The sequence below is a fragment of the Microcaecilia unicolor genome, chromosome 7, assembly GCF_901765095.1.
Source record: "Microcaecilia unicolor chromosome 7, aMicUni1.1, whole genome shotgun sequence".
NCBI lineage: Eukaryota > Metazoa > Chordata > Amphibia > Gymnophiona > Siphonopidae > Microcaecilia > Microcaecilia unicolor.
Genome location: NC_044037.1, coordinates 303,712,298 through 303,727,774, shown reverse-complemented (window position 1 = coordinate 303,727,774; position 15,477 = coordinate 303,712,298). Strand labels below are relative to the sequence as shown.

The 15,477-nt window shown below is 44.2% G+C and overlaps 1 protein-coding gene across 1 annotated transcript in view; it reads right to left on the bottom strand.

Annotated features, from left to right (window-relative positions):
* Positions 1-457: 457 nt before the first annotated feature.
* CNOT9 (CCR4-NOT transcription complex subunit 9) overlaps positions 458-15,477 on the bottom strand; it is a 41,916-nt gene continuing 26,896 nt past the window's right edge. Inside the window, exons 6-8 of the mRNA XM_030209788.1 lie at positions 4,721-4,819; positions 4,281-4,372; positions 458-2,824 (exon numbers count right to left, since the gene is read on the bottom strand). Coding sequence (XP_030065648.1) covers positions 2,656-2,824; positions 4,281-4,372; positions 4,721-4,819 — 360 coding nt within the window. The 3' untranslated portion in view covers positions 458-2,655. The remainder of the gene's footprint in view (positions 2,825-4,280; positions 4,373-4,720; positions 4,820-15,477) is intronic.

Sequence of the window (15,477 nt, the reverse complement as noted above, 5' to 3'; positions counted from 1 at the left end):
TGCCCGGTTCAAATCCCACTCTTGTTCCTTGTGATCTTGGGAAACTCACTTAACCCATACAAAATTAAGATTGTGAGCCCTCCAGGGACAGGTAAATACCCAGTGTACCTGAATGTAACTCACCTTGAGCTACTACTGGAAATGTGAGAGCAAAATCTAAATAAAGATTGGAGATTCTACATGGAATGTTGCTGAGTGGAGGAGTAGCCTAGTGGTTGGAGCACTGGTCTTGCAATCCAGAGGTGGCCGGTTCAAACCCTGCTGCTGCTCCTTGTGATCTTGGGCAAGTCACCTAACCCTCCATTGCGTCAGGTACAAACTTAGATTGTGAGCCCTCCTGGGACAGAGAAATATCCAGAGTACCTGAATGTAACTCACCTTGAGCTACTACTGAAAAAGGTGTGAGCAAAATCTAAATACATACATAAAATAAACAAGCAGAGTTTGGTTGCAATTATTGATGCCAAAGGTGGTAGAACCAGTTTATTAAGTTTAATGGGCAGTTACTTTTTCACATGGGTGATATAGTTACTGGATAACTGTTCCTCAAATAAACGAATAGTTTAAAAAGTGTTATATGTTTACTGTGATGTTGTCTAATACAGTATTACAAAGATTGTAAACCATTCAGTGTGACTTATGCAATAACAGGAGAAATCAGGAGATGGGAAAAACCTTCACATCATTATATCTCAATACATATTCAAGGTGGTGGTGGTGGTGGTGGTGGTGGTGAGATGGAAACCAAATTCTCAATTTAAAAAACATAACCACATTTCAGTTTAAGTAAAATTATTCTGCATATTGTACAAAGAGGAAGCCCCAGCAGATCTGGGACTGATAAATGCTAATTAACAATTGTTATGTAATATTCCTAATTAACTTGAAAGGGACAATGAGAAACTAGAAAATAATTACCAAGGCGCTCAGCATTTTCATGTTATTACTTATATCTTCTTCATCCTCTCTAGCCATATAATTCTGTGACTGAAAGACCACTGGAAACCATTATCCTGATTTCTGCAAAGAAAACTCCCTGTATAATATTACCACAGTAAACAAACCAATACACCCATGCTAATAAATTCAAAAATAACAGTAGTTAAAACTTTGAGGAACATCTAAGCATCATAAATACATGAGTTATCTATCGCCATTTGATAAAGAATTGTAAGGGATATGCTTAAAGACACAAAACATCTTAACAGTGCCAAGTGTTGCTTGGCTGGTGTATCTTTAAAGGATTTCAGGCACTCTCGCTCACAGTAACAGTATATGCAAGGCTGCCATTAGCTGGGTAAGTGGTATTTCTTTCATACTTAAATGATACATAAAAGCACTGACAATAACACAGGATGCCCATAAAGAGAAACCTATTTCTATAATGTGCTCCATTCATAATCAATTCAAAATCTTTCAGTATTTTAAATTCTTAAGCAGTTTTGTGCCATATTGGAGTTCCTTTTTTTATGTTATTGTTGTACCTGTAAAGTGCCTTGACCTCCTCAAAGAAAAGGCTATATATCAAATACCAATTAAACTTAACCCACTGAAAGCAGTCCTTTTAAATGAAGTGGTCACAAGCAACTCCACACTCCTGAGGTTCCATCAGTGTAGACTGGCATGTTGTCACAGACAACGAACACACAAGAGCCACGTGCCCACTCCACATGAAACAGCTGGTCACAATGTTCCAAGTATAACCAGTCTGGGGTATTCTAGGGGATTTGCAAAGGAGCATTGTGTGCATGCCTGCTTGCTGTGTCCAGTAAAAAAATTGCATAACTTTCTTTTAAAGAATCTTAGACCCGTGCCCAGGAGTGGTGAAATACCAGGCCCAAGTTCTACCCACACAAGGAAACACATTAAAGGTTTCTTTAATATATATCTGGTAACATACAAAAATATGACTTTTAAATGATAATTTTAAACTTGGATCTTCAACTGAAATACTGGCAAGGCCACAATGCATTACAATATTATTAGTCAAAGGTACCACAGGCATCAGCTAGTGCTTCAGGTGTATCCAATGAGTTACATTACTCAATCCCCTACCCCCACCCCAAATAACTATTTTCTAAAAACGTTATAGCACCTCTTTTGAAAGGCTGGAAGCAAGGAGCTCTTCTTGGAAGGCTACCTTTTCCTTTAACAGCTAAACAACAGAGAGGGAAGTTCAAGATTAGATCAGCTTTATTAAACTTGCTTGTAAACAATGCGAGAACTGAGCTGCCCCACAAACAAAACAAAAAAGCACCTGATCCCCAAGGAGGAGCCCAGTTAATACTTCCTCTTTTCTAAAAACACCACTCCAAAGTGGAGGGAATGACAAAAAAATTATCAAAAACCACCTGGTGATCGTTTTTTTTCCTTCAATTATGTAAAGCAAATTCTGCCATCAGTACTCTTAGGCTGCAGTTTTCTCATTTGCTGGTGAAGTGTATCCCTCCCCCACACAAAAAGTGGCGGGTAATTGCTATAAATTTATCCCTGTGCTACAGAGTCCCATCGTTCAGCCGTGGAAGATCCTCATGGTTCCAATACAGGACTGACCATCTCAACTGCACCATCCTTCTCTGTGGCCACTTCTCCAGCAGGTCATCTGTGCCTGCCGCTCTATAAACCTGAGCTTCTGCTTCCCTCTCCACCCTGCAGTCACTGTGGAGGAAGGGGTATCCCCCTTGGGTCAGTCACCTGCCCCTCCTGCAGGTTCTTAACCAGCTGTGCCAGCCAGCGTTTGGTTGTGGTGTCATCTTTCAGAACCTGGGCAAAAGTTGTGTCTTTGAGCTGATCAGGAAGGCACTGCCTCAGAGCTTCTCGTGCCCTGCATCAAAATTTAAAAAGACAGAATGAGGAAGAATTTCATACTCCAATTTCTCTGTATAGTTGTGTGAGGGAAAGGAATGTGGGTAGAGGGAAACACCAGTAATAGATATTTTCGTTACACAGCAGAACTAAAACAATTATGTGACATCAGACAGAATAAGGCAGAATAGCCAGAGTGCTCTTCTCAGCCTCTCGGTTAGCTCCATAGCCCAAGGAAGACTGTATGCCCAGTTTACTCTCTATGGAAAACATCTGTTATAGATGAGAAACATTGCTTTTCCCCCCAATCAACAACTAGGATTTAGTCAAGCACACAAGTGGGTGATTCCCAAGCACAGGGCTTCTTAGTTTAGCTATAGTACGTTCACTGCCTAGGAAGAGCTTGGTGATAAAAGAAAAGAAAGATGCAAGTTGCCAATGTTACAAATTCAGATTGGCTAGAACAGCTAACCCTTCAGTGGCTAGGTTGCAAGAAAAGCATCTCAAGTGAGAGCATGCTTTATGACTCAATTCACACATTTGCCTCAGATGCTACAGGTGTTAAGAAGGGGGGAGGGGGGTAGCACTTCTTTGACACAGGTCTTTGTGCATTCAGATAGTTAAATGCTAAGTAGCGCCTTTTCAGATCAGGCTTATTTGAGCACGTTAAACAAAATGACTATGATGTTACTTATGCAATTATAGATGCTCTGAATACAGAGCTTTGGTTTTGCATCTGAAGAATTGAAAACTGCTACTGCTCACGGGAACACCTGCGCACACGCAGAACTTTACACTACTTCTCAACCTGGGAAAGATGTTCGGTCCTAGTGTCATCAGATGACATTACCTACTTGTATGCCCGACTCAATCCTGTTTGGTGATGAAAATTCACCTTTAGGTGCATTTCACCCATGCAACAGCACCCACTAGGGAGGCTCCGTCCATTTGTTTGTATGCATAAAGCAAAAAGACACAAGACGAACACAGACACACATGCTTAATACATCCCCTGAAGGAGACGCTTTACCATGTTCTTTCACACTCAGTTCTCTAACATACTTGAGATTGCAAATGAAGTAAGGAAAAATCTTTTTGTCACACCGTTAAGCGTACACTAGCTTTTTGTTTTTCACGAACACTACAGGTTAGATTTTTGGAGAATGTTTCTTTGTTAAGTTTAGACAAGTGCAATGTACAGTCTTTGCTTTTTGGAATTATTTATTGCTCTTTTCTAGATGCTCCTTTTTCAATTTGTATAATCGGCACACAAGCTCTGATAAAAGGAAATGAATGCAGTCACACTCAAAAACATCAGATAAGATACAAAGGTAAACGTGTAAAGAAATCATAAGTACCAGTGTTTTATTTTATGGTCAGGCAAGTATATGCTCATGCTCTACATTTCACGTGAACCTCTCACATGGCAAAATTTTTTCTGTGGGTTCCCCCTCCCCATAGGCCTCGCTACCTACCTTGGATTATCAGATAAACGGAGGTAACAACGAACCACGTGTTTTAGAAGCCTTGCCGATGGCTCCTTAGACAGCTGTAGTACCATCTTACCCTGTTAAATCAAAAGGCAGTCAAAATAAAAAAAGTAAGTAAGTAGCTCATTGTCTCAAAGCCATCTATAAATACCGTACCCTTCTGCTGGGTTCTTAACATGACTGGGTTCACAGCACACTGCCAGAAAGTGTTCCGAAATGGGACAGCAATGTCCCTGTTCTATGACCAACTGACCTCCATCAAAGTAATGGATTACAAGCGCTGGTTATAAGAGCGGCTAAAATAACAGCGAGTGCTGCTAGTGGTATTAAAAAGCATTGGCTAAGAGTTAGGACAATGATAATGTGGAAATGTGCATGATTTTTAGCTATGTTCATAAGCAAAGTGGAAACAGAAAGCCACATACCAAAATCATGGCAACATGAGAAAATCTTTCATAAGTCTGACAGATATAGGCCAGCCCAGTGTCATCCAAGAGAATCTTCTGCAGAATAAAGGTAGCAACCTAAGTTTAAGAACAAAAATAAAAAGTAAGCAGGTCTCGTAATTCTTTAGTTTCTAAAATTGACAAATTTTACAAACATTGCCACATTCCTGAGAATTCTGCAATCTTGGCCAAGTCACTTCACCTTAGTTGTTTCTACAGTACACACCCAAACTGACGCACAACAAGCGAAACATATAAATAAAAAAAAAATAAAAAATAAAGTAGCCCAACCCCACAAAATAAAATATTCCAAACCTCCCTTTAATCACAAAAAGCAGATTTACAAAGTTCCATAGGTTAGTTACTATGTGACTTTTTAAGTCTAAGTGCTTTGAAAATACGCCTCTAAACATCCACAAATCAGGTCAAACAAGACAATAATTAAGCCACAGGGATCTCAAAGATTATAAGGCCAAACACAGCAACATCGTTACTAGCCTCTGAGAACAGAATCCTTCTCTAAACTAAATCTAGTAATCTATTCCAAAATATATAGGCCATAGCCATAGTCAGTCTCTTCCCACAGGCAAACAGGTGCAACTCCAACAGTGGGTTCTGATAACTCTGACGATCACAAAAGGGCCAATCCTTGCTCTTCTGACCCCACTACCTTGTGGTCACCTATATTTGTTTATACCTACAGTCTGCAGCTCAGGGGCGTATCTGCGTGGGGCCACAGGGGCCTGGGTCCCCGCAGAATTTGCCCTGGACCCCCCTACCATCGACCCTCTCCACCTCCCCCTCCCTCCCGCAAGCCCGCCACCAACCCGTCGCCGATCTTTGCTGGCGGGGGACCCCAAGCCCCCGCCAGCCGAAGTCCTCTCTTCCGTGCAGGATGCAAGTTGCAACACTTCCTGTTCTTCTGAGTCTGATGTCCTGCACGTACAACGTGCAGGACGTCAGACTCAGAATTTGGAACTCAGTCTGACGTCCTGCGCGTTGTATGTGCAGGACGTCAGACTCAGAAGAACAAGAAGCATTTCAACTTGCATCCTGCACGGAAGAGAGGACCTCGGCTGGCGGGGGGTTGGGGGTCCTCCGCCAGCAAAGGTAAGTGACAGCAGCGGGGGAGGGTTGGCGGCGGCGGGAGGGGGTGGAGTGTCATTGGTGGCGGGGGGGGGGGGGGTCTGGCAGTGGCGGGGGGGGGGGTTAAAATGTGCCCCTCCCTCTGGCTTTGGCCCCCCCTACCGCCAGAGTCCAGATACGCCCCTGCTGCAGCTATGTAAGATTATTCCTGCTTAGTTCTGTAAGTTGCACTCTGGTAAGTCAGCTTCCTGCATATGACCCTCCCCTTCAAAGACAGGAGTCTTATAAGTTAAATTTCCTTCATGTGTCCCATTCCATCTAATCACAGAACTACTGTTCATTTGGCAACAGTGAAATCGCTGCACCGTGACGTGCTCTATCCTACTGGCCTGCCTGTTCTCTGTCACTTGTACCCTTTGCTCACTGGTCCAGGCCTCGCTTTCTTTTTCTTTTTAAATCAGCCCTGCCAGCTAGCTTTTTTAAAACTTTTCTTCTGGAAGCAACATTGCTTTTCACCATACATATTATTATATAGACATTCAGATACAAACTTGTCCACCCATATCCAATGTTTTATCAACTGAGCACTGCTCCCCTGGATCTGAATGAAGGATTGAGTAACTGAGCTCAGATACTGTGTGGAAAAATCCTTGGCTCAGCTACATTTCAATTTCTGTAAGTGACTTAATAGTAGGTACTAAGGTTCAAAGTTTCTTTCTGGTGAATGGCAACAACTGATTTAACTCTTATATCACTGTGTTGAGCTTTGTGCGAGACAGAAGACTTGCCTTAGCCTTAAAAGGTCAATGCCAAAACCTTAAACCAACCTTTATATTCCACTGATAAGTGAAATCCCCTCATCAATGGTTTGGTATGGTCCATCCAACTCAACCCCAATATTTGTATTGCAGTACTGCCTTGTATTTGATCTGACAAGAGCAGGATTTGGGATCTGGTTCCTTGGTATGTGGACTGCTGCGGGGAAGCTTTCAGTAAACCCAAGAACACAGCCTTCCCACAATCCAGCCTAAAAAAACTAGGGCCCGAGTCGCCAATCGCAACCGATTTATACCCAAAATAAATAAGGTCTAAGCTGACGAACCTCATGCAGATGGAAGGATATTGATTGAGCTTCGAACTCTGAATGTGTGGATGAGATGATGGTGCAGGGAGGAAGGATATAGGTTTGTTAGGAACTGGGCAACATTCTAGGAAAGGGGGAGCCTATTCTGAAAGGATATACTCCTCCTTAACTGGGATGGAACCAAACTACTGGCACTAACTTAAAAAGGAGACGGAGAGCAGCTTTAAATTAGAACCGAGGGGAGGGGGAGGGGGCGAGTAGTAGGGAAGCTGACAGTCACTTGGGAACACATACTTTAAAGCGAGGTATCCTTGAAAGATGCTATTAGAACAACACATTCTCTTTCCTCTACACATTAATTGATTTGCTTGCTTTATTTTTTGTCTATTAGATTGTAAGCTTCTTCTACTAACCTATAAATGTACTCACTCTGCTGCTCCCCTGTATCTCTCCACACTCGTCCTTCCCTACACCCCTTCCCGTGCACTCTGCTCCGTGGATAAATCCTTCTTATCTGTTCCCTTCTCCACTACTGCCAACTCCAGACTTCGCTCCTTCTGTCTCGCTGCACCCTATGCCTGGAATTGACTTCCTGAGCCCCTACGTCTTGCCCCATCCTTGACCATCTTTAAATCTAGATTGAAAGCTGACCTCTAACATTGCTTTTGACTTGTAACCACTCGCCTCCACTTACCCTCCTCTTTCCTCTACACATTAATTGGTTTGCTTTGCTTTATTTTTTGTCTACTAGATTGTAAGCTCTTTGAGCAAGGACTTTCTTTCTTCTATGTTTGTGCAGCGCTGCGTACGCTTTGTAGCGCTATAAAAATGCTAAATAGTAGTAGTAGTAAGACATTTAGGGAATCCCAATAAAGAGTTTTCAACAATAGTGAAAGAAAGCAATGAATGTTTAAGAGCAGAACAGAGCAAAGGTTGCAAATTATCCCTGACAACTTCTAAGCAGCTTGTAGATGCAAGGAAAACAAAACAAAACAAAATCACATTTTGATACGTCTGTATACAAAATGCTAGAAGCCTAAAAGTCAGGCAGTAGAGAGCACTAAATAAAGAGGTAGATATAAAAGGTGGAAGGATGAGAATCAATGGGACACTTACCAGGATATAAAATTTTTTTTTTTTTTATGGGGGAGGGGGGGGGGGGAGGGCTTTGCACTGTACTTTAAAGAGAGTATTGAGTCAAACAAAATAAAAAAGTCTGCATGAAACAGACAGCAACATGGAATCCTTATGGATAGAAATTCCATGTACAAAGGGAAAGAATATCTGTAAAGGGTTATACTACCGACTGCCAGGCCAGAACAATCAGACAGACGACGATTAACAGAAATTAGAAAAGCTAGCAAAATTTGGCAATAGTAATGGGCAATTTCCATTACCCCAATACTGACTGGTTAAATGCCACATTAGGGAACGCTAGGAAGGTAAAAATTCCTAGAGGTAATAAGTGACTGCTTCTTGGAGCAACTGGTCCAGAACTGACAAGAGGGGGAGTTATTTTAGTTCTAGTCCTTAGTGGAATGCAGGACTTGGTACAAGAAGTAATGGTGTTGGGTCTGCTGGGAAACAGTAATAGCATGATCAAATCTGACTTAACTGGAGTGCAGTCACTAAGGAAATCTACTGTAGCAGTATAATTTTCGAAAGGTTAACTATGATAAAATGAGGCTTCTGCAAGGTACTTATGACCTGGATTGGCCACTGGGCTAGATAGACCATTGGTCTGACCCAGTATGGCTATTCTTATGAGGAAAATGGTTTAATAAAAGCTGAAAGGCTCAGCTGCAAAGGTTAGGACTTTAAATCAGGAATGGAGGTTCTTACAACTGTATACAAGTCTAATGGGGATTTTTTAGAACTGGTGGTTCTTCTCCTTATAGTTTGGAGTTTTTTTTTTCCCTACTGGGACCTGATGATAGAAAAGGACTCCTATAAGTGATAGGGGAAATCTAAAAGACTGTAAAGCCCTCTATCAGGAGACTTGAGGTGCCAGTTACTGATTAACATTACAGAAAGACACGATTATTATGACTCACTAGTAAAGGCGGCCCGTTTCGGTAGGCAATGAAACGGGCACTAGCAAGGTAATCCCCCACCCTCCCCCACTGTCCTCTCCGAGACACACGACTCCCTCCCTCCCTCCCAGTTCAAGGCCCCCTCACACCCCTCCCACCGAGTTACAAACTCCCCTTCCCTCCGATTTCCCCCTCCACGTTACTAACCCCTGGACCCCCCCCCCCCTCTCTGTCGAAAACCCTCCCCCACCGCGTACCTGTGCTGATGGGAAACCACAACCCCTGATAGCTGAAGTCCTCTTCTCGTCTGCGCTGGTGTTGCTTGCTGAATGGTCTGATCATCAAGTTTCTGTGCGTGCGTCTGATGTCAGACACATGCACAGAAACTTGATCAGATCATTCAGCAAGCAACGCTGTGGTAGCCGAGGACTTCGGCTGTCGGGGGTTGGGGTCCCCCGTCAGCACAGGTACGCGACGGAGTTGGCTCGTGCTGCTACGTTGTAATTGGGCACTGTCGCTGCTGACGCACCCGGAAGTGGGAGACGTCATCATTTTAGGAGATGGATACAGAAGCATGAATGTCTCAAGGCTTACGTCCACACAGTCAGCTTCAGAACGTTGGAGGTGCGTTTTATTATATAGGATGTCAATTTGAAGCAAACGTTTTTTGCTAGTAAGTATAGCTTTATAGAAGCTTGTTATTCCAGTATGGAAGTTGTATTCTACGTTGTTTAAAAATACCATTTTGGAATACCAGACAATAAGAACACAATAGCCATACTAGGTCAGACCAATGGTCCATCTAGTCCAGTATCCTGCTTCCAATAGTGGACAATTCAGGTCACAAGTACATGGCAGAAACCCAAATTTGTAGCAACATTCTATGCTACCAATCCCAGGGCAAGTAACAGCTTCCCCATGTCTAGCAGTCTTCTGGCTATCCAAAGAAATTGATGAATTTTGTCCGATATCAGTTGCTACCTTGAATTCTGTAATCAGAAACTGCACTACCCTATGTTTTAGCAGCAACTCCATTAATTTACTCAGTACCAAGGTGGTTGGGAGGCGGGGCTAGTGCTTGGCAGACTTATACGGTCTGTGCCAGAGCCGGTGGTGGGAGGTGGGGCTAGTGCTGGGCAGACTTATATGGTCTGTGCCAGAGCCGGAGGCGGGGCTGATGGTTGGGAGGCGGGGATAGTGCTGGGCAGACTTATATGGTCTGTGCCAGAGCTGGAGGCGGGGCTGATGGTTGGGAGGCGGGGATAGTGCTGGGCAGACTTATATGGTCTGTGCCAGAGCCGGAGGCGGGGCTGATGGTTGGGATGCGGGGATAGTGCTGGGCAGACTTATATGGTCTGTGCCAGAGCCGGAGGCGGGGCTGATGGTTGGGAGGCGGGGATAGTGCTGGGCAGACTTATACGGTCTGTGCCAGAGCCGGTGGTGGGAGGCGGGGCTGGTGGCTGGGAGGCGGGGATAGTGCTGGGCAGATTTATACGGTCTGTGCCACAGCCGGTGGTGGGAGGCGGGGATAGTGCTGGGCAGACTTATACGGTCTGTGCCAGAGCCGGTGGTGGGAGGCGGGGCTGGTGGTTGGGAGGCGGGATAGTGCTGGGCAGACTTATACGGTCTGTGCCAGAGCCGGTGGTGGGAGGCGGGGCTGGTGGTTGGGGGGCAGGGATAGTGCTGGGCAGACTTTAACGGTCTGTGCCCTGAAAAAGACAGGTACAAATCAAGGTAAGGTATACACAAAAAATGTCACATGTGAGTTTATCTTGTAGGGCAGACTGGGTGGACCGTGCAGGTCTTTTTCTGCTGTCATCTACTATGTTACTATGTTAGCAGTCTTCTGGCTATTCAAAGAAATTGATGAATTTTATCCGATATCAGTTGCTACCTTGAATTCTGTAATCAGAAACTGCACTACCCTATGTTTTAGCAACTCCATTAATTTACTCACTACCAAGGTGAGACTCAGCCAGCCTCTTTTCTACTTCCCTTTTCAAAAAGATGGAACATATTTGCACAGCTCCAGTTCTTTGGGACCATACTTATGCCAGTGAAGCACAGAAAATGCCTTGAGTGGGACCGTTTACGTTTCAAGTTCCCTCAATACCTTAGGCCGTAGCCTGTCAGACCCCACGGCCTTATCAACTTTTAGTTTTGGTAGCTCCTCATGGTCTGAATTGCTTGACGTCTCCCATTAACATAGGTAAATAGGTGGGAAAATGTGGGATACAAATGCAACAAACAAACAAACATTCCTTTTAACAAGTTTTTTTTTTTTTTTTTTTTTTGGGGGGGGGGGGGGGGCTATCCCAGGTTACTCCCCTGTGAACACTGAACAAAAATATTTGCAGAAATTTGTTTAGCAACTCGCTTACATAATCCTCTCTTCCCCTATTAGTATTACAAATCTGCTTTTGTACTTCCTCAAGCAATAATCTTCATCATATAAAATCAAGAAGTTCTGTTTCAAAGAAATTCTACCTGCACTTGCTCACCATAGCTTTAAAGTTCTACCTTCATTAATTTAATATTGAATTTATAGTTCATTTATTTGGCAGACCAGGCTGAAATCAAATTCCAGAATTGCAAGGAAAAGATCTGATGTGATCTCAATGCTTGCATACTTTTCAAAGTACTACAGTTACTTCGATTCCATTAAGGGCTTTTAATTCACGTAAGCAATTTAAAAATCATCTTATTTAATGGGAGCTAGTGCAGCAGAGAAAGGAGGGGACTAAGCTTCCACCTTTTGCTGCCAATCAACTTATTTTGAACTAGCTGAAAAGGACATCTTTTTAAATGTATTGAAACGATGTTAGCTTCAGAACCTAGTACAAGAACAGTACTGGACAGACTTCTACGGTCTGTGCCCTGAGAAAGGCAAGGACAAATCGAACTCAGGTATAAAGTATCACATACCATGTAAAATGAGTTTATCTTGTTGGGCAGGCTGGATGGACTGTACCGGTCTTTATCTGCCGTCATTTACTATGTTACTATGTTACTCTTTGGGGTTCTACATGGAATGTTGCTACTAATTGGGATTCTGGAATCTTGTAACTCTTTAGGATTCCAGAATCTTCAGAACTTTTAGTACAAGACAGTACTGGGCAGACTTCTATTGTCTGTGCCCTGAGAATGACAAGGACAAATCGAACTCAGGTATAAAGTACCGCATACCATGTAAAATGAGTTTATCTTGTTGGGCAGGCTGGATGGACTGTACCGGTCTTTATCTGCTGTCATTTACTATGTTACTCTTTGGGGTTCTACATGGAATGTTGCTACTAATTGGGATTCCGGAATCTTGTAACTCTTTAGGGTTCCAGAATCTTCAGAACCTGGTACAAGAAGAGTACTGGGCAGACTTCTACGTTCTGTGCCCTGAGAAAGGCAAGGACAAACCAAACTTGGGTATAAAGTATCACATACCATGTAAAATGAGTTTATCTTGTTGGGCAGACTGGATGAACTGTTACTATGTAACAAATGATGTTACAATAGTCCTGTGCTTCTCAACCCAGGTTTTCAAGATATCCACAATGAATATGCATGAAGTAAGATTTTATACCAAGGAAGCAGTGGCATAGTTAAGGGTGGGCCTGGGTGCAATGCCACACTGCTCTCTTCCCCCCTCTCCTCCGCGGCATCCCAGCATCTGTACTCTGGTCTCTGAACCCTTTCCCTCCCCGTTGTCTGTACAGGCGTACTCGGCACCTGCTGCGACTCATTCTTGCAGCTTGCGCTGGCCCCGCAGGTGTCCATCTGCCACGTTCCGCCAGACAGGGAACAGGCAATGACATCAGCGAGAGCAGGACATGGCAGATGGATGGCTGCAGGTGCTGAGGGAGGTGCAGGGAGGGATGGAGTTCAGAGACAGGAGCGGATGCCGGGACGCCGCAGAGGAGAGGGAGAAAATGTGGGGTAGGTGGAAAAAAAAAAACAACACACAACCTCCCCCCCCCCCCCCCCCACCTCTTATGTTCTTAAAAAATACCTCCGGGAAGATATTTGTGATGTGTGGTTGGGAGGGGCGGGGGGGGGGGGGGGGGGGGCATGTATGCATGGAAGGGCCCATCCAAAATACTGAGTCTGGCTACACTTCTGCAAGGAAGCAGTGAATGCAAATCATCTCATGCGTATTCATTGTGGATATCCTGAAAGCCTGACTGGCTGGGTGTACCCCAAGGATTGGCGTTGAGAACCACTGCAGAAATGTAGCCTGCACAATCCGATGAAAGTCTGACTGACAAAGACACAACATGAAACCCATTTTGAAACAAAGCAGGACTTTTAACTTTCAAATTTAGACGTTACAATTCCCCCAATACTTACAAAAGTCTCTGCTGAACGTCGTTTACTTAAGCCAGTGATGGGCAACCTTTTGAGCTTGGTGTGTCAAAATTCGCCAAAAAACCAAGCATAACTCGGTGGTGTGTCACTTCGAGAAAAATCACTGCTACTAGGACCGCCCTCGGGCCCCCCCCCCCTACCCGAGAACGCTGCCCACCCCTCCACCCGCTACCGGGCCCGGAACTAACCTTAAAGCCTCCTTTCACGTCGCAGCAAGCAGCAGCAGGGCAGACCTCTCCTCCTTCCTTCTGTGCTCCGCCTTCGCGGACGTTACGTCAGGCGAGGGCGGGACACGGAAGGAAGGAGTGGCCTGCCCTGCTGCTGCGACGTGAAAGGATGCTTTAAGGTTAGTTTCCGGGAGCGAGGACGGACCACACTGTGGCGGCGCCGCGTGTCATCGAAAATGGCTACGCGTGTCAGTGCTGACACGCGTGTCATAGGTTCGCCATCAGGGACTTAAGCACTGGTCCTAGAACAGATCCTTGAGGCTCTCCACTATTCACTTTCCTATATTGAGAGAGCTGGCCATTTATCCCTAATCTGTTTTCTCTTTTTTAACCTGTCCCTACCCACAACGGAACACTATCTCCTATCCCATGGCTTTGTTAAAAGCTTTCTGAAAATCTGATTAAGGGGATGGAGTGAGTCTCATATGAGGCAACGATTGAGTTAGACAGAAACCTGGCTATTCTAGCATGCATTTGGTCCCCAGTTGTTATTTTATTTTACGTCTGCTATTTGATAAAATGATGCTTTCCTTTATATTTCATAGTTTAAATTATTGTATCTGCTTGCTTTTTATTGTCTACTGGGTTATGACCTAGACTTTTATTTTAATCACCTTATTTTACACTGTACAGTACCTTGAGCATTTTGGCGATAAAGTGAGATCTAAAACAGTAAATGAATTACAGCATCAGCTCTTCCCAGTATCATTTAAGGAATACAAGAGTTTGTCTTGTTTATTGAAAACCCTTTTAGCTTTATCCATCAGGTATACCTGTTTTCATGATCACAAAGCTATTTTCAATGGACTGCAATACTGCCTTAGTTCTTACAACCACTTGTCTGGAGTAAAGCATGCACTACAAGACTATGAAAAGCTGGTACACATCAGTAAGCACAAGATGCCCTACCTTGTCTTGTGGGGAAAGAAAGAAACCTTGAAAAAGAAGTTTAATTTTGCTTGACTCCTCCTTCTCTGCACATATCCAGCCAAGACCTGTCGCTTCTTCCTCTATAACATCAGCAAAATTCGCCCTTTCCTCACTGAGCACACCACCCGAACTCTCATCCACTCTCTCATTACCTCTCGCCTCGACTACTGCAACCTACTATTCACTGGCCTCCCACTTAAACATCTATCCCCCCTTCAATCCGTTCAGAACTCTGCTGCTCATCTTATCTTCCGCCTGGACCGATATGCTCATATCACCCCTCTCCTCAAGTCACTTCACTGGCTTCCGATCATGCACCGTATACAGTTCAAGCTTCTCCTACTTACCTACAAATACACTCGATCTGCAGCCCCTCCTTACCTCTCTACCCTCATCTCCCCCTATATTCCTACCCTGAACCTCCGTTCTCAAGACAAATCCCTCCTTTCAGTAGCCTTCACCATCGCCAACTCCAGGCGCCGCCCTTTCTGCCTCACCTCACCCCATGCCTGGAATAAACTCCCTGAGCCCATACACCAGGCCCCCTCCCTGCCCATCTTCAAAGCCCACCTCTTCAATGTCGCCTTCGGCACCTAACCACCATACCTCTATTCAGGAAACCTAGTCTGCTCCAACTTGACATTTCGCCCATTAGATTGTAAGCTCTTTTGAGCAGGGACTGTCCTTTTTGTTAAACTGTACAGTGCTGCGTAACCCTAGTAGCGCTCTAGAAATGTTAAGTAGTAGTAGTAGTATTACATATAGCAGTGATTTAACCAGAGCTGAGATTGTGATGTCATAATGCCTCATTCCACCAATGCCTAAGAGCCAACCTCATCAGTGATGTCACAATGGCTTGATTGTCCTATATTTGTCTCACTCTTATCTATTAGATTGTAAGCTCTTTGAGCAGGGACTGTCTCTTTTTGTTAAACTGTACAGCGCTGCGTAACCCTAGTAGCGCTCGAGAAATGTTAAGTAGTAGTAAAAAGGAAACTGAAGCACTGACTTGTTGGC